The following is a 22,841-nucleotide window of genomic DNA, read 5'->3' on the forward strand; positions in this document are numbered from 1 at the left end:
TGCGCAACAAAGGAACCATAGCATCCCCCACTAGACCGTATTCAATGATGTCACAGTAGACGTGTACAATGCGATTATGTTTCCCAGGGTGGAGGACATAGTAGGGCTATCACTGCCCGTATAACTGTAGTCTTGCAGCAAACCTAAAGCACAGGTATNGGCTTTCAAAACGGATGCACGTATCTTCAAACGAGCTTGCTGCGTTGATATCGTGCGCAACAAAGGAACCATAGCACTCTACTAGACCGTATTCAATGATGTCACAGTAGACGTGTACAATGCGATTATGTTTCCCGGGTGGAGGACATAAGTAGGGCTATCACTGCCCGTATAACTGTAGTCTTGCAGCAAACCTAAAGCACGGGTATACTCTGCACCGTGAACGTCAGGGTGGTGTCTGGTCTGATACTTAGTTCAGAGGAGTTACCACTGACTACGATATGACCATATAAAACTGGTTCATCATCCGTCGCGCCATCACGCAAAAGCACATTAACAGCGTGTATTAACCGGTTTTCGTCCGGATATGCTTTTTCACTCTAAAAACGAGTCTCCCGAGGGGATAATTAGTTCGCAATACCAACCACTAAGCCGCTATTAACTTTAACCGCATAGGAGAAGTATTAATTGATAACGCAACTTCCCAGGTACCGTCCAGATCCACTGCCCTGGCTAATAAAGTTGTGAAATGTCCGACAGTTTTTTGATACAAATCACGAGACGCCGAAGATGGCAGGTCAAGTAAAACTCATTTTAATTCGTTTGCGTTTTCCCAAGAGTCATACGCGGGGCCAGCCATACCAACGTACCAGATATTGTTTTTTACCCTGTGTGCGCTCCTTAATATCCTAGAAATGCGATGGTATGGCCTCTCAGCCGCCAATATGTTCTTTGACAAATAGAAGCTATCCGTCGATCGTTTCACCAGCTAGGTCTTCGATAGCATACAAAAAATGGCTTTTATGTTTTAAACCTGACTACTTTAAAAATTTCTTCCGTGTAATTTGTTTCGTAACCTTTTTCGAACGTGTTTTTCTTTGGCAATTCGCACATGGTCGCCAGCTGTAAATGCGGGCCCTTTGATTTCTTTTTGTTCGCTGAGCATACGTTCAGGATAGAGTTGTTCGTTTACTCCAACGTTTTCTGGAGCATAACCGGTTGAAGAATGCACAGTGCTATTATACCCTTGCATTATCTGTGGCAAAACGTCTATGTATCGATATGTGTTTTTTTCAGTCATGTATACGTACATACGGTTTTTAATGGTACGGTTGAGTCGTTCTACCATTGCGCATTTTACATCATCATTTCGAGTAGTAAAAAAGGTTACATTACATTCTTTAAAAAATGCACGCATTTCTCTTCCAACAAATTCTTTACCGTTATCACTTTGACAGCGCAGTGGCGGACTGCATTGTTTGTAACAGCTGAGCGCTGCAGCAATTTCTGGCGGCTTTTTTGACTTCACTGGCTCCGCCCAACCATATCTGGAGAAACAATCAACACACGTCAGCACGTAATTAAAACCATCGTTTTCTTTACGAAACTTTTGCATATCCATCAAGTCAATTTGGTGTTGGTCTCCTACATTTACTGATATAATTTTTCTTCGTTTAAACTTTGAGCGGTATGCTTTATGTTGTGTATACGCGTCCTTAGACTGTAAGTATTGTTCAACTTGCTGACGTGTATAATTATGTTTTTGAGCTTTAAACAGACGCTCAATCCTCCAAGGCTACCGGGGTTCCCGCATCCAGGTAAATTTCATCTAGTGTTACCATTTTAAGCAAAGTTTAACCACCTCCAGTTTGTGTTGTACGCTGTTTTTACGTGGTGGCCTGTAGAACTTTGTTGGGGCTCTAGCGATTCTCCGCCTATATGTGTTGGTTTCTTGTTCTTCATCCTTTTGCTACTTAACTGAACATTATTTTTGTTTTCGCAGGCTGTGGGTTGTATGTTATAGCTTTTCTATGCGCTGCTTCAATTGGCATGGTGCCGACGGCCCGTTAGCCCCGGAACAGTTAAGGCATTTTCAACAGACAGTTGCGTAGACGTCGGCAACAGAGCAGTTTTATCGCGAGTCTTACGACGCACCGCGGTTTTAATTGAGCCAACGCCTTACCTAAAACCTGTAAGCTGGTGGAAGGTCCCTCGATGGCTAGTCGCGTACCAGCATACGGTAACGCTGAATTTTACGTGTACTTCGTCGCAGTGAGACTTTATTTGGTTGATAATTAAGTGCCTTTGCATTTATATTTGACGGCAGTGCTGGATTTTCATGGGGTTCGTAATCCAGAACTCCGTCAGGAGGAAACTCAACAATTGGTGGTTCTTGCGGTGCATCTTGTATGCTTATGGTGTCGGTGCAAACTCTATAGTTGGCGCCTGGTTCTTCGGCATGGTGTTACGGGAAGTTTTTGGAACACCACGCTTTTAGTTATTGGTGGACTTTGGGATTTGTATACGTGTTTGACTAAAGTTTTCGAAGGGGTTGGAACATAGTGGACAACAGGTTCGCTCGGCACGGTTGTAGGAACATAGTGCACGATTGGGTCCGCGGGCACTTGTACGTAATGCACCAACGGCTCGGACTGTACGTACTCAATTTGGGGTGACGAATTTGCTTGAATTTGCTGGTCATTTGTTGCTGTACTAACCTGGATACCACGGCTCTCAAGCAAAGGTCCGGTTTGAAAAAATGCATCTTGCATTAGCGGCTTTGCCTCAACGTATTTTGACACGGTTGCTGGCTTATGCAAAAGTTCCGATGGCAAGGTATTGCTTTATGGTATAGTTTGGTGTCTCGCTAACCGGCAGGCGCGTAACCGGACGTTGGTTCTCCAAGGCGGCTCGCACCATTAGCTGCTGATTCATGTTATCGCTAATTTCTTGGGCCCTTTTCCAAGTAGATGTTGGACCTGACCTATTTTGCCACTTACGAATTCTGATTCCGGTACTAACACGTAAGTCTTCATTTTGTTAGGAACGATGTTAAAAGAGTTCCCAAACTGGTAGAAGAACTCCTAAAATCCACCTTTTGCTGTAAAAGCTTTTTTCTTTTTTCACGCGTTAAATTCCGATCAGCTAGTCGCTTTATTTTTCCAACATGAGCACGCTAAATGTGTTTTACTTAACCCTTTGGTTGCTTAATAAGGTTCAAGCAGGCTTCTTCAATTGCAGCGACCTGTTTAGTAGTAGAAAACTTGAAAAAACGCTCTCTGCTGTCTGGGTGTCATCAAACGTAGAGCGTCGATTAGCTTGAGAATTTCTTCTGGCTTCATTTTTCTACATAGATTCTTCGGTAGCCAAAAAATATTCGATTGTAAGCGGGCCTTGTCGGGGGTTTCCGGACGTAAGTTAATTAATAAGTATCCAAACGGTTCCTTTATAGCCTTTTTATAAGCTTCTGGCAAGTGTGGCATGCCCAGCTGATGCGCTAGCGTTTTTATTTGCTGTGTGTCGCGAACAGATTTAAATACGACCATATATTGTGAGTTGAGAGAAATATCACGCATGTTCTTTCCTTGCTTGAAAAGGTTTTGTGAGATGAAAACAACAGAAACGTTTTTGTGGTGAACATCACGGGTAAATAACGCGGATGCCTTAGTAGCAGATGCTATTTCCTCCATTAAATCATCCAAAATTAGCAGCGTTGTATCACCTTTTCTGAAAAAGCTTTCGTCATTAATAATGGAATCAATGCCTTGTACAAGTTCAATAGATTCGTCAAAAGTTGAAAAGGTTTCTTGCCACGTACCGTACGCGTAAACAATACGAGTAGGGACGAGTGAAACTTTGAAACGTTTTCAAGAGTTGCAACGTAAACGTTGATTTCCCAGACATTGTTGGTCCTGAAATGTAAATTGTGCAAGGAGTTTTAAAACGAAAATCAAAAGTGATTTTTCCATTTCTAAAACCTCAGATAATCTGACCTTAAGCCGCTAGTTCAGCACACCTGTAAAATCCGCAAAATTCCGAAAATTTTCCGTTGAAAAGTCTAAAATTTTACGATTACTGGGAGTTTTGGTTAATTAACTGCAGGAGGTTTTTTATCGCTTCTGCAACTGCCTGCACTTGTACAACGGATGTACATCCTAAAGAACGCAGTTACCCGTATGAAACACGTTAACTGTGGCTCCTAAATACTTAAATTTAATCTGAACTGCTGGAAATAGTTCAGGCTCAAAAAATGCCTTACTTACTTCCGGTATTGTTCTGCTTTTATTGTATAAATTGGCAAGATTGACTTTTGTACTATGACGGTAAGTGCTTACGATATTTGCTATACTAAGTACCTTAATCTCCAAAGTAAAATCATGCAGAAGTAACATCAGCTTATAAAGAGCAGCAGTTGCTCCGCTTCATCAACTGACTTACCGCCGTTTATGATGGCCTTGCCGTTCGCAAACAGTTGACAGAATGTTACCATTCAAGCGAAGGTTAACGGCGTTAAAGTTTTTCATCTTAGTAGCATCGTTCCCGAAAACACGGGTTATCGCGTCCAAGTCGATCCTTCTGTCAAACCTGACGGACAAAATAACGTTGTGTATCTCCATGGCTGAACACATAATCGCGACAGAATGAGCACGAATTCTTTATATACGTTTCTTACTCAGTCTGTCGCGAATAGAGGCATTAGCCCTTTTTTTATCCTATTTAATTTTCTTTTGCTACCTAAAAGTATCCCAGACAAAGCTGTAGATTGTCATTAGTAAAAGACCAAAAACATAGTAAATCGAAATAGTGCATTATGTTACACAAGTCAAATGCTGTTAGCCTACGTATCCATGGACACTCCCTCAGGACCCCAGAAGCTGTCCTGTACAATGCGAGCTACATCCAAAAAATCCTCGGTATGGAATCTGTAAAGAGCGCCCGGGTTGAAAAGCGGATCATCCGCCCATATTTAGGATGGATACTGAGAAGTACATCCATACAAGCAGGTCCGGCAAGAGTGACCTTTTCCGCAGATTTGCTTGTGATTGCCTTGTCCATCGCTGCTTGGATAGTTCCCGCTTTCAACTTATTCAGGACGTCCGAAATTTCACTACATCCCAGACGCACTCTTTCCGGAACGCCTCTTCATGATCTTTGTAACCGTCTGTTTCCTGATCAAAAGCTAGAACAAGACTGACCTTTTTCGTGTTCCAAAACATACTTACCACATTGTTGACCTTATAGATGATGTATCCGTTCAGCTCTCCCAAAATCTCCAAAGTGCGTGCAAAATCCATTTTTTGATTGCAAAAGCGACTAACAAGTAGCAAACAATTTTTCTTACGGAACTGAAAAGCAACTGACAATTCAAGGTTTACCCGCTAGCCTTTTATATCCTCACGACTACAGCGACTGCAAAGTGTTGGATTTTGATTCGCATAAAATCCTCCAAAACTCCGCCTTTTATGGAAAGCAATGGTTTCCATTGGTCAAACTTTCCCAACACAAGACTGTAGCGATTGGCTGAAAAATCGATAATTTTGCTCCGCCTTTTTCCCCTGCAAGCCTTGTTAGAAGGTGTAAAAGGCGGAGACTTGGGAAGCTTCGTCCTTATTGGTATTATATATAAACTACGATGGTCAAGCAAAATTTAGATTTCGGTTTTAGAAACAGGCTTTTATTGATTCAGTTTTTTTGTCATTAAACAGCAAAAATGGACATGCGTAATGTGATCCATCGTCTGGCTACGTTTAAACACACCAATTGGGACAATAGTTTACTTCCACTGACGTACTTGGCCTTAGCCGGAATGTTTTATCGTGGAACCGGGGATGAAGTTCAGTGCGCATATTGTGACGGTATTATGTCCGGATGGGTAAAATCCGAAGCCCAAGGCGGCATCATCAATTACTGTTTCCAAACTGTCCAATGTCAAAGAGAACACCTGAACCCATTACTGCGGAAGGAGAAGACGTCGTGGAGGTGTGGGCGTCAGCGCCAGTTGCTATTCCGGGGACCTATAGCTACGCTGTGCGCTTTCCAGACATGATGGATTACAAGGCTCGTTTTTCTACATTTGCCGAGTGGCCTGAATCAAAAGCTCAGCATCCCAGGGTCATGGCCCAAGCCGGTTGGTTTTATAACGGAACGGTGATTGCGTCCAGTGCTTTCACTGCGGACGAGAGCTTGAAAGATGGGTTCCCACCGATGGAGCATGGGAAGAGCACGCCAGAGCGTCGCCCATATGTCCATTTGTCATAGCACAAAAAGGAGAACAGTATGTCTACGACGTTCAGACCAAGCAAGCAAAGGAATCAGCGCAGATCTGTGACAAGGTATCTCAAGCGTATGCGGCTAGGAAAAGAGAAAATAACCCCCTGGAGAAAGTGCAATGTAAGGTCTGCTTAGACAATGAAGTCCAAGTTGTATTCCGCCCATGTAATCATCTGGCCTGCTGCAATAACTGTTCAGATAGATTGATACAGTGTCCTGTTTGCAGAACTGTGGTGATTCAAAAAATCCGAGTTTTTTTGTGTTAGTGTAAAGTTTCACCTATTATTCGTGAAAAAACAAAAAACCAAAAAATCACAAATCGTCAAAATACCGATTGCAGTATTGCAGTGCTACGGCTACTTTTGGAAAATGATAAACAACTGTTTCACTTGTTACTTTAAAGCTTAACAAAAAAAACAAAAAAGTGATAAACTCAAAAAATGATGCATGTTATGTTGGCAAAAACAAAAAAGGGGAGAAAAAGGAGGAAAATTTAATCAAAGAAAGGTGAAATGGGTGGGGAAAATTTAAACAAACAAATGGGGTACACCGGGTTGGACGATGTATCGTAAATCAATAACATAAGGTGGTGTTGTGACGCCGAATTGTTTGTGTTAAATGCACGTCGTATGCAGTATGTTTGTAAACAAGATGTTTATTGTTTGTTTGGCCATCAGTTGTTTGTTTGGTGACCATTTCAACGCTTCTTTTCTTCTCGTAATGATTAACATTCCCTTTTACATGCAGCTGTCTTGGACATGGTGCGATAACCTGCTGCCTTACAACAGAATTGTGTGAAACAGAGCAGGTGTTTCTTTACGTGTTCATTTTACTTGTCTCAGTATACACTGCAGTAACTGGCATCAGGAGCCTAGCGCGCTAATCAAGCAGTTATGATTTGTAAATGCACCACAATCAACTGTGTTTTGTGTTAACGAATTGGTAACCTTTCAGCCGTCTACCAGTTTCTTGCGAAACGTTTACATCTTCGGGGCGATGCGCCAGTAGCCAGATTTCGCAAGTCTTTCCTTAGCCCATTCCTTGCCATGGCCTGTAAGGTAAGGATTGAAACCTTAGCAGCCGTCTTTAAGGGGTGGAACTGAATTATTTTTATATCCGATACTGCAAGAGACATCTTCAGTGCTCTTGAAGAGGACTGTTGTTAGGCGGCCCTAGAAGCCAAGCAGCCAGCACGACCGTACACTGGTGGTAAGGCTTAATCAAAGGTCAAATTCATAATTTCAGACACCACAGAAAGGCTCACAATTTATTCGGTCAATAGCACACACACTAACTTACCGTCACCGGGTCACGCAAGACGATTTAACACTGAAAATTAAGGATTTTCATTCAAACACCGCATCATCGAAAGCCAGTTAATCATCAACTACGGGATAAGCCATTAGAACCTCCGCCCGATGGTAGTTACACGCTTCAGTACAGTTGCAGGATCCGTGATACAAACCGGTTGGAGTTGACGCCGTGCAAACGCAATTTTCCTCACTTTCAAGTGTGAATGCCGCTTGATCATGCAACTCCTCTGAGACCATAAGGAAGGTGATACGCGATGTACAAACTATCAGCATAAAAACACCAATAAAGATGATTAATACCAGCGAGGTAAATAGATATAACTTGCTGAGTTGGCTGATGAAGATCAGCACCATCCAAGCGTCTGCTTCGCCGTATTCTTGGTGTTGTGATATTCAAAGTATCGCTTTATGCTGTCGAAATTGCCGTGCATAGTGCGATTTGTCTTTTTAACACGACCATGTTAAATCTGACACGGCAAAACCTGACTTTATTATCAGCAACAGAATTTATTTGGAACCGGAATTAATAGCCGGTTTAGTAATCATAGCAACCGGCTTTTTTACCAACGCTGTTCTACTGTGTATTACGCTATGGCATTACAAACGCATGAATAACCCGTTCAACTTGTATGTCGGCAATCTTCTCTTATCCAACTGCGTAGTTAACCTACTGTACGGCACCACCGAAACCGTGCTGCAAGGTTTCGCCGATAATTCACCGGTTTACACTGCTCCCTTGTGCACATTTTCCCTATACGTCGGATTTGTCATCGCGCCGTGCTCGATGTTTGCCCACTGTCTGATCACGATTAACCGACTCTGGGCGATTGTTTTCCCGCTGTCTTTTAAATTCCATCACACAGAGAAGGTAGCACTGATATGCTGTGCGTTGCCGTGGATTGTGGTACATCTCCTGCAGTGTCCCATATTTGTGGGAGTGTTACTGTACGGGTTGGATGCGCAGGAAGCGGGCTGTTCCGTGCATGTCGAGAAAAACAAGTTTGTTTTTATTGGAGTTACTTCAGCGGAATTATGGGTCTGGTTATTGAATTTATCATTTTTGCGATGTATCCCGTTGTCTTGTACAAATACAATCAGCACAACAAGATGACCAACGCTGTTAATCACAGCGATTTTGCAAGAACTGGTATGTTGTTCTGTATATTCCCTGTGAGGTCCGTTTTATTTAGAGAAACAATGTAATCGCATGCAAGGTATTAATCGCTTTAGATCGCTTTAGCATAAAGTCACAAATATAGGGTATACTAATCCAGATCGTAGTTATAATCCAAATCCTTACTGGATAAAATTCATAGAACGTTTGAAATTTATGCCGCATACTTTAGCCACTGACGTCAACTATGAAATTTAGGTATCGATGGACAAGCTGTCGCGCCAAAACGAAGTGTTACAATTATAAACAAAACGCGCCTGCAGAAAACGAATGCTTTTTGGGCGCTAACACTTTTAACTGGAAGTATTTTAATTTTATGGACACCTAGCGTGGTGTATTACGTGTTATCTAATGTGTTGTCCGAATCCTACAGCTATCGGCTGGAATTTATTCTTAACCTGTTGTATTTTGTGCAAGTACCTCTCGATCCGTTGATTTTGCTGATATCTTTAAGTGATGTTCGCAGAGCGGCGTGCGCTACGTTTGGCTGTAAATTGCGAATTTTCTGAACGCTTATTCAGTTCAGCAAAACAAACTGAAGCTTTTGAAGTAATATCTGGTTGTTATTGAAATTATATCCGAACGTATTAATTTTTGGAATTATGTCTCATATTATCTCATTAATCTGGGGTGTTATACTGTACAGTACTTGCATATTTAATGCAGAAAACCTTCGATAAAACTGCAAGTTTTCCTGTGTTTAGTGGTTTATCACTTATGGTTACACATTGTGCAAACTGCCTGGCTGATCTTCATGCCTGCCTTCCAGGTCCTTATGTAATGATTAACACAAACGATAAATTTCTTTTTTGTTATGTAACTCCGCTAATCGGATAAATTTGCCTGGACTGCCGTATAAACCCAAGATAACAGCTGGAAAACAAGCAACGCGGCTAAAAAACTCAGTTTATGTAACTAATGACTATGTCGCCATGCTTGTCAGTGCAATTGCCGGCAAACTAGCAGAAATTACATGTACGGATAGAGTTATTACCGTTACCGTGATACGTACTGTTTTGTAAAGTGCGGTCATTTCAAACAGCTACGTACGTTTACGTTTTGTATTTGAGCGCTGTTTCCCAAACTGGAAATCTAGAAAACGAAATCATACATACTCTGTATGTAATTTCCGATTATCTCAAGCGATACAAACTAGCTACCTATATTGCTTGTGCAAAACACTCTGAATTCGCCACTGATATTTTTCTTACTTGCTGGCTGCCTTCACTTTTCCAAGACAAAAATGGCGAAAAATTGGTTTACCAGTAAGTCATCAAGTCATAATGCATAAATCTCTACAAGTTGCTGAAGTTGCAGTTTAAGTGGAACTAACACTCAAGACGCCGGTTTCGAAAATAACATAGTGTTGTACCGATCGCAGTCACTATCTGTGCGGCATTCCTGGTGAATGTTGTCTTTTCCTGGGCTCCCGGATGTATTCCTAACGAACCCACAATCCCGGCCATCCGTCCCGAAAAGGTACGCCGAAAAAGAGAAAAACTGACGTCTTAACAAAATTAGTTACTAAATTTTGTCTGGTATAATCTTATGCATCCACTTAGAGAACGGGTGTATGGTACAACTATTTGTACTTCGGCGACCATCCTCCCCGTGTCAATGACTGGCTTAAGTCCACCAAAATCGGGAAGGGTAACCTTCCGGGAACGTCCACCCCGGCGTTACTGACCAACGTGGAGATCTCTTGGTGGACGCCGGACTACAAACAGTGCGCCGGACAATTCGCACAAACCTACGTCACGAAAGATGGCCGTGAAGTGATGGTTGTTTACAACAGCGACTCACCAAATCCCTGTTAGTAAATTTTCCATGTAGATGTCTATCTCTTTGGTCAATAACTGCTCGTTATTTTCAGTGAGCTTGACGTCGTATGCATTGTACGAAGACTATTACTTCATGCAAATACGTTATTTTTGTACCGCACCGGATACCAAAACCGGCATTTGTGGAGCGCCAAACTTCTTTATCAATACGCGCTCGCGCCCGGATACTATGCAGCCGAAAGAACTGGCGCGGGTCCGCGAAATCGCCGATGAAGTACTGGCTCGATACTGTTTGTCCTCACGGGATTTCAAGCATGAAGACTGGAAGAAAGAGTGGCCGGCGTGCAGTGCTCGGCCGCCTAGTTGTTACGTAGACTTGATTAATGGTCTAGCGCAGCAGTTTGGCAAAGCGTAATCAACTGCAGTAATAGCAGCCTCCGGAATTTTCGGAGCATTGCGATGGTGCTCTGTATTTTAAAAGCGATTTCTACACGTGGCGCTAAAGGTTCAGCTAATGTTCTATCTTCTAAACTAGTGTTTATAACTGTGTTACTTTACTTATTGGAGAATGCGCAGGTCGAATTAACCTTTGCCAACTGCTTAGAGTAGCTTTATACTGCGTAAAGGACAATAAAGCAGAACGGCAAATTTACTGAATCGACCGTGATACAGTTGTTCACATTCTTTGGAAAAATTATTCAGAAAGAAACTTGTAATCGCACGTACAATACCGCAATAGCGCAATAAAGTTAACTCTAATTACCTGATTTTGCAAATTCCGTTGTACATACAAGTGTCTCGGTTGACGATTGCAACTTAATCGATAAAGTAATACAGTAATTAATTTTTTCTGAACTGCGTATACCACACTAATTATGTAGAAACAGTGCAGTGAGTATTTATTCATTCTCCTGTCTTGTCGACCGAAGCAAAGCGAAGGTCTTCTATGTTCAAGAAAACGGGAATTTTTGTCCGTTGGTCACGCACGTCGGTCACGCCGTAAGCAGTTAAGGCTTGACCCGTAAGCGGTTAAGGCTTAAGGTTAGGAAGGACTTCTTGGCGCTCAATAACACTTAGGCACTACAACGTAGGAAACCGTTAACCGAGCATTATGGCACAACATTAATGGGCTTTCTAACGTGCTTATTCGGTCCTAAGATCAAGTTCTATTAAGCACTGTGCTAATACAATGTCCTTAAACTAACTACCAAGAAACAGCGCATAGCTTACTAATTTAGCAGCGAAGTGATAGTAGACCCTTTATATTTTTTGTTCAAAAAGATAAACCCCTATGTTTTTTTTCCGGTAGCATATTTACCATTTAGGTTAGACGTGCATCGTTCTAGGCTAGCGCTAAGTATATGACCGAAGCAAAGCTAGGCAGTTGGAATAGTAAAAGATAACGTAACCCAGCAAAATCCTACATTCAGCATCGTTCAGGTCTCCTTGCTAAGAAACTTTGGTTTGGTTGGTGTGTAGGCACTAAGAAACTGCAGACTGGTGGATGCGTAATAGCGCATTCTGCCGCAAGGTTGTAGTGAGGGACCACGCCCCCATTGCGGGCAACTTTTGTTTTTTATGGCGCCCAAAACAGGCGCATGGGCGTACAAGCGATCGGGTTTTGAAAAGCGCAGCGGACGCTACTAGAAGCCGGTTTGTGACGCAGTGATTTCGAATTTTCGCATTTTCGTTGCAGTCTGCGATAAAGATTTTTGCAAGCGCAATAAACGTCACAAAATATAACGGCATAACATTTAATAGAAGCAGTAGGAAGGTACTGCGTTTGCTGTTGACCCGTAGTTCCAACACAAGGTTAGCTTTAGTAGTAATAAATAGTGCTATTATTTCATGCATCGTGTACTAATTAATAAGCGTTGTAAGAGGAACGTGAGGAAATGTATGAATTTTCTAAACAACCAAAAGACTTGCTCGTATCACTTGCAGTATAAAGTGTGCGATAAGTGCGGTTCCAACTTAAAAAAGGTAAGCGTCACTTACTCGTACCTTGAGCAGTAAGCGGCGTTAATACTCCGTGCATCTTGTAAACTTGTACTAATGTGAGTAAAGAACGTTAGTATACAAATGTTACGGAAATACATTCTTGTAACGAATATCGTCTCAAGGACTTCCTGTATTACTTACATTATACGGAATAGTAAGTACGGCAAGTACCGTTCCATCGTGAATATCGAACAACTAAGTACTTAAACTTATGTCTTATTAGTCTCGTACGAGTAGTCGTGGCAGATCTGAACGTATTACCTTGTTGGGTTATATTCCCTTTTACTGTTTGTAGCAGTAGCTTCGCTTCGGTCTTATAGTGCTAGCCTAAAGCGGTGCACTTTCCTAGCACAAATCTTCTTAGGATGCCGGTGAAATGGTGCGCTGGCAGTTCGCACAAACTTATGTACAGTACGCCACAAATTAGGTTGCGAAAGCCGCAACCGGCATTTGCGGGGCGCCACATTTCGTTATCGACATAGGTCCGCGGACCAATACCACGCAACTGGAAGAGTTGGCGCAAGGTAGCGCATTCACTGACGAAATACTGTCGCGGTATTGTCCGTCTTGGACGAGATTTGAGCAAAAATGACTGGAACAGAGAACGGTCGGCTTGCAGTGTTCGACCGGATCGGTCCTATGTGGACACAAACGCTCTAGCACACCAGTCCGACAAGTCGTGCGGGATTCTGATTTAGCGAGCAGCTTTGACTACCTGATGCTAAAATTTTGAGTAAAATGCATCGAACTTTAAATTCGATACTTAACGCGAGATCGTAAACGCTTGCCGAACCAATCTCTGCCGCGCTCGTATTTGCAGTCCTAAAATAATGTTGTAGCTTTTCTTTAATTAACAGTCAAAAGTTACGTGAGGTTGTAATTATTGACGTTTTGTGATTAGCTGTAAGTGGGCGTATGACCTACTCATGGAACAGTACGTAATACTAAGTTGAAAAATTCTGAGAACAGCCAGATTTTTAATCTGTTGTCCAGTTTGCCGGTAATTACTTTCCCAGAAACACGAATTTTTCTCGATAGGCCCACAATCTGGATGACAGAGCGTTAATTAGCAGCTGCGTGAATACTACCGCTACTAGCTGCAAATCAATTACAGTTATTTGAGGTGCACCCGAGTCAGGCTTCATGCCCGGCTTCAGATTACAGGATCCCGTGCCCCAAAGTACCAACCTAACAACTGGGGTTTATTACGAAGGAATTATGTGGAGCAGTAACATCAACCAGATGTAATGCGACTAATGATGTCACATCCGGATAAAGTGCCAGTAACAACTGTTAAACCATCGCAACGGCTCCACATATACTCGTAAATACGAAATTGCATAGCCTGTGGTTTTCTTAAATACCGAGAGGGTAAATCAAAATCTGAGACGCGATGTTGCTTGGTAGATGTTCAGAAGAATTGTTCGAACAACAGCAGTGCCAGGATTTTATCAGGACTTTTTGATATTAAGCAAATTTGTGAAGTACTTTGCAGATTGCAGTCAAGCAATTGAGCGTTTTGTAATAGGTACTGTTACCGAGTTAGTGTCAATACTTTCAGGGAATAATGAAAGAGGCGAATCAAGAACACAAAGTCTGGAATATTTCCAACAGTTCATCATTAAATGCTAGTACGATCTCCCGCGCGCAACTAACTATCTGGATTACCGCGCAATGTGTTGGCGGCCTTATAGGGACGCTACTTATTATTTCCCTCCTGGTCGTTATGTTTCGGTTAGGAAAATTGCACTCTTCAGCTGGGTTGCTCATTGCCCATTCGCTAATTATTGACATTACGTACTGTTGCGTCCTTAATCCTCTTAGTAATATTCCAGCTTATCTGACACAAATGCGAACACCTTTTGCCATGGACTGCGTTCCTGCCGGATTTTTTTCATACTCGTTCTCTTCGCTGGGAACTGGGCTACTGTCTTACCGGCCTTTAACCGGTTCTTTGCTATTTTACTGCCGCATTTTTATCCGAAAATGGCATCACGAACCTGTTCGATTTCTGCTGTAATTGGCGTATGGTTCATTGCAATAACCATTGACGTCTTGACCTTTCAGTTTCTTCCCGGACTGAAGTACGGCAGATTGACGTCTGGTGTGTGTGGGTGGCAGCGTGGTGGCGGAATAACCTTTATCGCTTTAGGGGCGATGGGCTCGCATGTTCCCATGGGAATCCAGGGATTACTGTATACTATCCTGTTTCTGTTTGTTCGATTCCGCCATCAAACTGGACCTACAAATCACAAGCAGCAGAAAATTTTGCAGCGACGATTAAACGTTGCGAAATCGCTGTTCTTTTCCTTTTTATGGTATTGCATTTGTTCTTTACCGCCTCCTATCCTTACTATATTTTACCCGACACAATGGAAAGACGATATAAGGTGGCTATTTTACGGAAGACTGTCCCAGCTACTAGCTTATGCTGCAACTCCGGTAGGTGCACTAGTTGGGGCTTTGGTTATGTATCTATTGGGCGTTTGAGAATTCAGTCAATGTGGGTACGACGGTAGGTATTTTTCTTTGCCACGAACGATGATTACCGGAAAGAATGGGATAAGTTGTTCGCAAAAGCCCGAATGCGCAACAGGAACCACGTGCAGCATCTGGATCTGACATCTGAACCCCTCTAAATTGGCACTGACTGGAATGTTTCAATGTGGATGCCCCACTACCTAAACATGGAGTCACTAATGCAGAATATGGCAGCATTGTATAACACACATCATTATTATCGTAAGAGCTCGTATTTCATTTAAGTTACCGAGCGATTTGTTTTGTGTTCCCGTGTTACGGAATTTAGATTCAATTCTAATGTACCTATGTTGCTAGTACAGCCGTCGATAAATGTGAGCCTTTGTTTCATTTTTATGTGATAAACAGTAACTTGTCTGTTGTCACTCATGAGTGAAGTTTAAAGTAACATACATAATTCAAACGAAAGGCCTTAAATTGTTTTTGTTTATACAGATATTCTCATGTAACCTTTTTCGTACTTCGTACTAATCGCCAGTTACAAAGCGGCAGTATGTTAGCAATTCACCTTAACAACATGCATTGTTTGTCCCTGCAGAATAAGATCAATAATCTGTTTCGGGTTCTATCCGTACTTTCAGCAGAACTTATTTAGCAACTTTACATTGAACCGTTAGTATAATAATCTGTATAAGGAGTACAATTATTAGTAGTTTCCTTGGCAGTCATCGCCGATAACGTTCAGATGATCACACTTGTTACAAAGTATTATTCTGTAAATGGCATTAGGTGGGACAGATACAGATAGTGTGTAGATACTCCAAATCTGTAGACACATACCTGGAGTGACCCTGAAAAATGTATTTTGGAAATAAATCTTGAGAGTGTCTGTAGGGCAGAGACCTTAGGTAGAACTGAGAGGTGTGAACTCGTAATTCTACATCGCATTACTTAGTGATTTTGGACCCTTTGTTGTATTGTACAAAGGTTTACCCAAATTTTGCACGGTTGCCGTAGCCCGGGTGAAATTCTTCTCAAGAAATTTCCCTATAAGTTTTTGACACTGGACTGCGTAGGCTGTATAAGATCGTCATGAATCAACTATCAAAACGGCGGGATTTCGGGCTTTCCAGTAATTGCTATTCGACTGGATAAACGATTTGCGTAGCTGCACTGCGCTCATGGCATCAAAACAGCATCCATAAAAATGTAATTATTGTGATTCTTACGGTTAGAGCGATTGCTTGCATGTCCGTTGTCCGTACACGAAGACTGACAACGGAAACTGGATTTAACATATTATCGACATTGCACATCAGGAGCAACATACTTGTGTACAGTATATTTTGCGGGTAAAACGACTGAACTAGATGTACATGTATTACGAATTCATAGCACCGGCTCACCTTGACCTTGTAAAGTTTTGCGAGCTTTTGTTGATCCTGTTTGAAAACCTTTTAGAAAAAATTATTGTAATGGAAGGTTTTTCTGTCACTGTAGGAGATTTTAAGCAATAGAAACACGGTGACGATAAGACATTTATTGAGGTACATAGCATAACAGCCTGAGGCATTACGGTTGGATTTCTCGTTCTGCCTCAGAAGCTACCATTCCAGTTTCAGGAAAAGAATGGAACAACCAGATCAAGGATGCATTCATCAAAACATTCCAACATCACGTCGTTGAAGGTGAATACAGTGTCGAATACACAGGTGACCATCTGGATTACCGCTCAATTTGTTTGTGGTGCCATAGGAGTCCTGCTGATAATTGAAATGTTAAGCGTCATGTTTCGGCTCAACAAATTAAAATCACCCGCTAGACTACTGATTGCTCACTCATTACTGATTGAATTACTGTATTGCTGCATCCTGAATCCTCTTGCCAATCTTCCCCTTTATCTGACTCAAATGCGAATACCATTCACTTTGCACTGTGTTCCCGCCGGATTCTTTTTCGGGTAATACTTTTTGCTGCCAACTGGGCGACAGTCTTACCAGCCATCAACCGATTTTTTGCAATCCTGTTCCCATATTTATACCCAAAAATTGCTTCCAGAGTTTTCTCCATTTCCTCGATAATCGGCGTTTGGTGCATTGCTGTCAGTCTGAACCTGGTGAGCTTCCAGTTCCTTCCCGGAGTAATGTACGGTGCGTTAACATCTGGCGCCTGTGGTTGGAAGCACGCTGGCGGGGTGACTTTTATCGCTCTTGGAGCTATTGGATCTTATGTTCCCACAGCAATTCAGGGACTGCTGTATAGCGCACTGTTTCTGGTTATTCAATTCCGTGATCACAGTGCGGCTACAAGCGAAAGACAGCAGAAGATTTTGCGGCGGCGTTTAATTCTTACTAGAGCGCTGTTCGCTTCGTATCTGTGGTACTGTTTCTGTGCCCTGCCACCGCCCATTCTTACACTGTTTTATGCGCAAGCGTGGAAGGACGACTTAAGGCTGTTTTTCTACGCCAAACTGTCGCAGTTGCTGGCTTATGCTGCGACCCCGGTATGTACTGCAGAATGACCGAACATTTGATACGTTCACTTTTCGGTCTTCGTAGCTTGAATGATAAATGCATTATTTTGCAGGTATTCTTTTTCGTTATGAAGGCTGATTATCGAAAAACCTTGGCGACAGATTTTAACAGTTTGTTTTTGCGAATACGCCAGTGGAAAAAGAATCAAGTGCACAGTCTGACAACGACTTCATTCCGGTTATAGATGATTTGGGATCACATACAGTCAAACGCTCCTTGGCGACTGAGAAGAAATCCCTTCTTTTGAATTCACCGGGATTGAAAAATGAGGTGACAGTTTGCTGACCCACAGATAACTGATCGACATTGCGCATTTCTTCAATTTTGCTGCCCGGCTGCTTGCCGAGACAATCTCGTTTACCGGCAGCTTGCTTATCGGTCAGCAAATCGTTGGCGTGCTATTACAGCGTCATCGCGAAGTACCGGGTGGCTGAAGAAAATGGCCGTCTCAGTTTTAAGTTTATTTCTTGCCAGCGATTCGTCGCAACATATCATGTTTACATTCATTCGACAGAGAATTTTACTTACTACTAAAAACAGCTAAGTTTATTAAAGAAACTTTAGACATGCTCCCTAGCGATGGGACGAAATGAAAGTGTGTAAAAATTTATCGTGTCCCAGCTCGCAACATCCAGAATCTTGCGCCATTTCTTTCCCGCACGAGCTCTTTGACCTTCTTTAACTGTTTTATTTAGAGCAAGCCCTCCTTTTTCAAATTTATAGAAAATTGTCGACTTGGTGCTTGCGCCGGATGCGCTATACAGTGAGCGCATTTCGTTACTTTTCGAAAAAACTGAACTTTTATAACCTGATTTTTTAGTCAGTTTTGCTACAATTTTTTTGCTGCCTGACAGAGTGCAACAGGAAATGTTGGTTTGTGTGAAATGTGTAGCTAAGGCCTTGCCCTAGCAGAAACTAGTTGGGTGCAGATCAGTACTTCTTACATTAGTAAGGAATTCATTTTTAAGCTCTGTACTTGCCGGTTTTACGAGAATTTCTTGTGCGTGGCCTCAGTTCAGTCGTCTCTTGGTCGAACGCAATCACCAGAAAGTCAAAACTCTTAACAGCAATAAAACAAGGAACAATTGCTCTATCAAAAACTGTAATGCAAAATACTGCCATCTACTTAGCTGATTAACAACAATTTTAATTTAAAATAGGCAAATTTGAAATTTTGTTTCCGGGATATCCCCAAACTCGACCCAATTTTCCAAAATAATTTACTGTCAAGTTTGACCTCTATATAAGGCCAGTTTAACTTAACTTTTATGTGTGGTAAAGATTGCTCTTTCGAATGAAACCAACATGCTGCCAATCAGACATTAGATTGACCCAGCACACCTTGATAAATCAGACGGCCATTTTGTTCAGCCACCCGGTATATCGTGCTAATCACACTTCCAGTTTGCACTGATTGTCTGTTGCTAAATTTCAATGGTTCCGCTCTTTTACTGTACAGAGATTGCAGCAAAACAGTGGCCATACAAATGTCAATTTTTATAATCTTGAGAGCATATTGCCAGCACGTAGAAAAAGCTAGTCGCGACTCCCAACGGATATTGTCAGCTTTGCCATGATACGCAAACGGATTGTTAAACATAAATTGGATGGTGTAATATTCGCCGATAGTTTTTAACACTGACAAGGCAACATTATCTCACAGTTTTACAAACACAAACAATTTCGTAAATTAACCAGCAGAGATGGTCAAAAGGGCCAAAGTCTAAAAATCGGCAACATGGCTTAATTTAAACATTGGCCGAACCAGTATATTGCCTGGAGCTGATTACCCCGTAATTTTCAATAATTTTGTTTACTCAGTAGTTATTTCCCTATAATTTTGTGGGATATTTGCAGAAGGAAAGACCTGAAAGATGATATCCAGGACCCAATTAACTGTAAGACTGTCATGTCATCGCCGTACGCCAGTTATTAATAGGTGGTTTGCAAAGATGCCGTAGAGAGCTGGAACCATTCTGACAGGTTTTAATTAAAACATCCAAATTTACTCAATAAGTCTGCCATGATGAATCCCGGGCGGGTGACGCACCGTCGCACCCAATAAATGCATTGTTCCATTAAAAACCATTACATTCTACCATTAAAAAAAGAGATTCATTAATTATAAACGAATTAAGGACCGGATTTCTAAGTTTGCACCAGGAGCCGTTTTAAAAAGGAATGAACACTTCAAATCAAGGATGTCATCAGCGGAATATTTCCAACGTCACATCGTTGAACTCGAATGCAGTATCCGTCGCGCAACTGACCACATGGATTACCGCGCAATTGATCTGCGGTGCCATTGGAATCCTGCTCATTATTGCACTCCTAAACGCCATGTTTCGGCTGAACAAACTTAATTCTCCCGCTGGTCTGCTGATAGCCCATTCGCTGACGATTGACCTACTTTTCTGCCTTGTCATCAACCCCTGGCCAATCTTCCCGTTTATCTGACACAGATGCGAATACCATTCACATTGGGACTGTGCTCCCGCAGGGTTTTTCTTCGGGGTCCTTCTTTTTGCCGGAAACTGGGCAACTGTTTTACCGGCCTGCAATCGTTTCGCTGCTATTCTGCTGCCATATTTGTATACAAAAATTTCTTCCCGAATCAATTCGGAGGTCTGTATATCCTGTGTGTGGTGCGTTGCAATCAGCTTGAACATCGTGACCTCTCATTTTTTTGCCCGGAATAACATACGGGATATTGCCTTCTGGCGCCTGTGGATGGACACGCGTTGGGGGGTTGACATTTCTTGCTATTGGGGCTATTGGATCCTATGTTCCCATCGCACTACAGGGAGCGCTGTACAGCGCAGTGTTTCTGGTTCTGCGATTCCGAAACCGAAATGAGACCGGCAACCTCCCGCAGCAGAAAATTTTCCGACGGCGATTGAACCAGAGCGTTGTTTTTTTCTTACCTGTGGTATTGCGTCTGTATTCTTGCACCCCCCGTTCTGACGATTTACTCTGCACAAGAGTGGACGAGCGACTTAAGACTATTCTTTTATGCGAGACTGTCGCAGGTGCTGGCGTACGCTGCGAGTCCGGTATGTTATTCACCGGGACATTCAGTATTTTCGGAAAGATTACCGTAGATGGTTAATTTCAGTGATTAATGTGTTGACAGGTATTTTTCTTTGCCATGAACCCTGAATATCGGCACACCTTGGCCACAGATTTCAACATTTTTTGCTCAAGGATGCGACAGGGAAACAGGAACCAGCCTCAACCAGGTGCACGATTCAGCAACGGTTTAAATCCTGCTATTTGTATAAAGTAGCACAAAAACTGGTATTTCCACGTGGCAACTAAAGATAAAAATTCGGCAATCCACGCAGTTTTGGACGCCTTTTGGTGCTGTGGTGTCAGGCCGCGCCCTTATTTATTGTGCTTTTTTTTATCAATTTGTTTCCTATGGTGTAGCAGGCAACGTTTCACTGGCCCGCACAGGACCACTTGGTTTTGCTAGTAAGCTCTAGCCGTCACGTTGCTTCGACGGCGGAACCAAATGAATCCGGAAAGAGGAGACATTAAGGCCGAAACCTGCACCCACAGCTGATAGTGGCACCCGAATGATAACATCTTTTTTGTTAATTTCATCTCTTCAGGCCCATCTCTTTTATCGTTAAATCTGGCCACTTAAAAGGTCACGGTGAATGCAGGTAACCTAAAGACTAAACATCTGAATTTTCAATTGCTAAGAATGGTTATTTGCCAGAATGTACCGATACATCTGTACAGCACTTTTCAAAGCGTTGTTTTACTGCAATCCTCATTGTTTTGGCAGGAAACTGACAAACCGGAAATCTTACCCTAGTATCCGATAACCTTGAATTGTTTTGTGCCTACTGTAGGGTTCTAGCCTTGATAATGTCGATATTAATAATTTTACAATGACATTCTTGAAATGACATGAATATTCCAGGCACTGCTTTAAGAATATTGCTCTTGTTCCTGAGCCAACAACATGATTTGGCTAACAATAAGGAATCTAAGGATTCTGCTCTTTCTGCAACAAGACTAGAGTCAGAGGCTGCCATAAACACGGCTGTCCGTGGGTATCTCAGCGAAGGGAGGGCGGCCAGATGAAGTCCGAAAGAATTTCCTGTTGAGGAAATTCTGAAAAATGGCGACGGAGCGGAATCGAACCGCTGGCTACCGGGTGTGATCTGTGATCCACGTAGCACAGCCACTGTGCCATCGTCGTTGTTGGCTGAGATTAAGATATTTGTGCTTGAGCTTGAGACAACCAGGTAGACGGCGGCTGGGGCGGCTGTCCTGAGTGCAGAGCCTTCTGCTCTGACACTAGTTTGCGGCCTCAGTAAATTATTTTCTGTTTGGTGACATTAAATTTAGGCCGACTTGACGCAGTATTGTGACCTCTGCCTAAAAATAACAGCGACGGCGGAAGATATCGAGGGAGTAACTGAGATGTTCGACTGGTTGTAAGTTTGTCTAGGTGCAGTGATGTGGCTGCAAGACTGCAAGTTGCAGACTGTATCAAAACAGTGGACATAGAAATGCATTTCGAAGGTCATTAAAAAGCAATGCCGGCCAGTCACTCTCACTGTAAGCATAATACTGCACTTCGGGAAGCCGTCTATTATCACAAACAAGTCTTTTTTCTGCAACGATGCGTAAATTCACTATTTCACATAGTTAAATACTGTATAAAACATTTTACTAATTAATGGAAAAGCGGCCTGCATAAGAGTTAGCTTAGCCCTTTCTTTTGGAGAATCTCGAAAGCCTAACTGTGGTAAAAACGGAAATACATGACGGAAATACATGACGTATGACGTTTTAGAAAGAGATTGTTCACAGGTTACGGCCGTTTAAAATATTTGGTATCATTCCTTGATACCATATTCTAGAGTAGTAATTAAGGATGACATTAGGTAAATATTCTGGTGATGCAAAATGTGCACTCTCGTTCCGGGTTCAACAGACTAATTATCTTATCATAAACTGCGTAACTTGGTCGACAAACAGAATTCGGGAAAGATACAGGAGAGGCATGGACTCCGGGCTTCCTGCAATACGACTCGGTTGCGTCCTCATTAAACTACTTCCTGTACTGCAACACGAGAATTCGACCAGTTTGACATGCGCGGCATCATGGCACATACACGCTTTTCCAGTCCGCTGTGTCACCGTGACAAAGACGAACTCAAAGCCTCAGCGAACTATAAATTAATTCCAAAAAAGAAAATGCCATAGATTGCGGTTCGGAGAACTATGCGCAATAATTGCTTGGTTATTTGAGCATCCATGTGGTTGGCGTTCGTTAGGTACTTAATTAAGAAGACCATACCGCATCACAGGAAAGCGGAACTCCGTC

At 42.3% G+C, this 22,841-nt stretch overlaps 1 protein-coding gene across 3 annotated transcripts; it reads left to right on the plus strand.

The window, feature by feature from the left end:
• The first annotated feature begins 8,289 nt into the window (after positions 1-8,289).
• LOC129592685 (uncharacterized) lies at positions 8,290-11,111 on the plus strand. Of its 3 annotated transcripts, XM_055488780.1 has the most exons (5): positions 8,290-8,670; positions 8,896-9,962; positions 10,079-10,176; positions 10,260-10,509; positions 10,571-11,111. In XM_055488780.1, the coding sequence occupies exons 2-5, from the start codon at positions 9,941-9,943 to the stop codon at positions 10,891-10,893; spliced, it is 693 nt and encodes a 230-aa protein (XP_055344755.1). In that variant the 5' UTR covers positions 8,290-8,670; positions 8,896-9,940; the 3' UTR covers positions 10,894-11,111. The 3 variants fall into 3 exon arrangements, with proteins under 3 accessions (XP_055344755.1, XP_055344756.1, XP_055344753.1); XM_055488781.1 differs by lacking the exon at positions 8,896-9,962 and having other exon boundaries at positions 10,015-10,176; positions 10,262-10,509; XM_055488778.1 differs by lacking the exon at positions 8,896-9,962.
• Positions 11,112-22,841: the final 11,730 nt, after the last annotated feature.

The sequence above is a fragment of the Paramacrobiotus metropolitanus genome, unplaced genomic scaffold (genome assembly GCF_019649055.1).
Source record: "Paramacrobiotus metropolitanus isolate TYO unplaced genomic scaffold, Prichtersi_v1.0 Parri_scaffold0000054, whole genome shotgun sequence".
NCBI classification, from domain to species: Eukaryota; Metazoa; Tardigrada; class Eutardigrada; order Parachela; family Macrobiotidae; genus Paramacrobiotus; species Paramacrobiotus metropolitanus.

Excerpts from the sequence above, each read along its gene's own strand:
- LOC129592685 (XM_055488778.1), top strand. The coding sequence starts at position 8,403 with ATGCTGTGCGTTGCCGTGGATTGTGGTACATCTCCTGCAGTGTCCCAT. Across the intron at positions 8,671-10,078 it reads CAGCGATTTTGCAAGAACTG|TCACTATCTGTGCGGCATTC; the intron begins GTATGTTGTTCT and ends TACCGATCGCAG. Across the intron at positions 10,510-10,570 it reads CAGCGACTCACCAAATCCCT|TGAGCTTGACGTCGTATGCA; the intron begins GTTAGTAAATTT and ends CGTTATTTTCAG.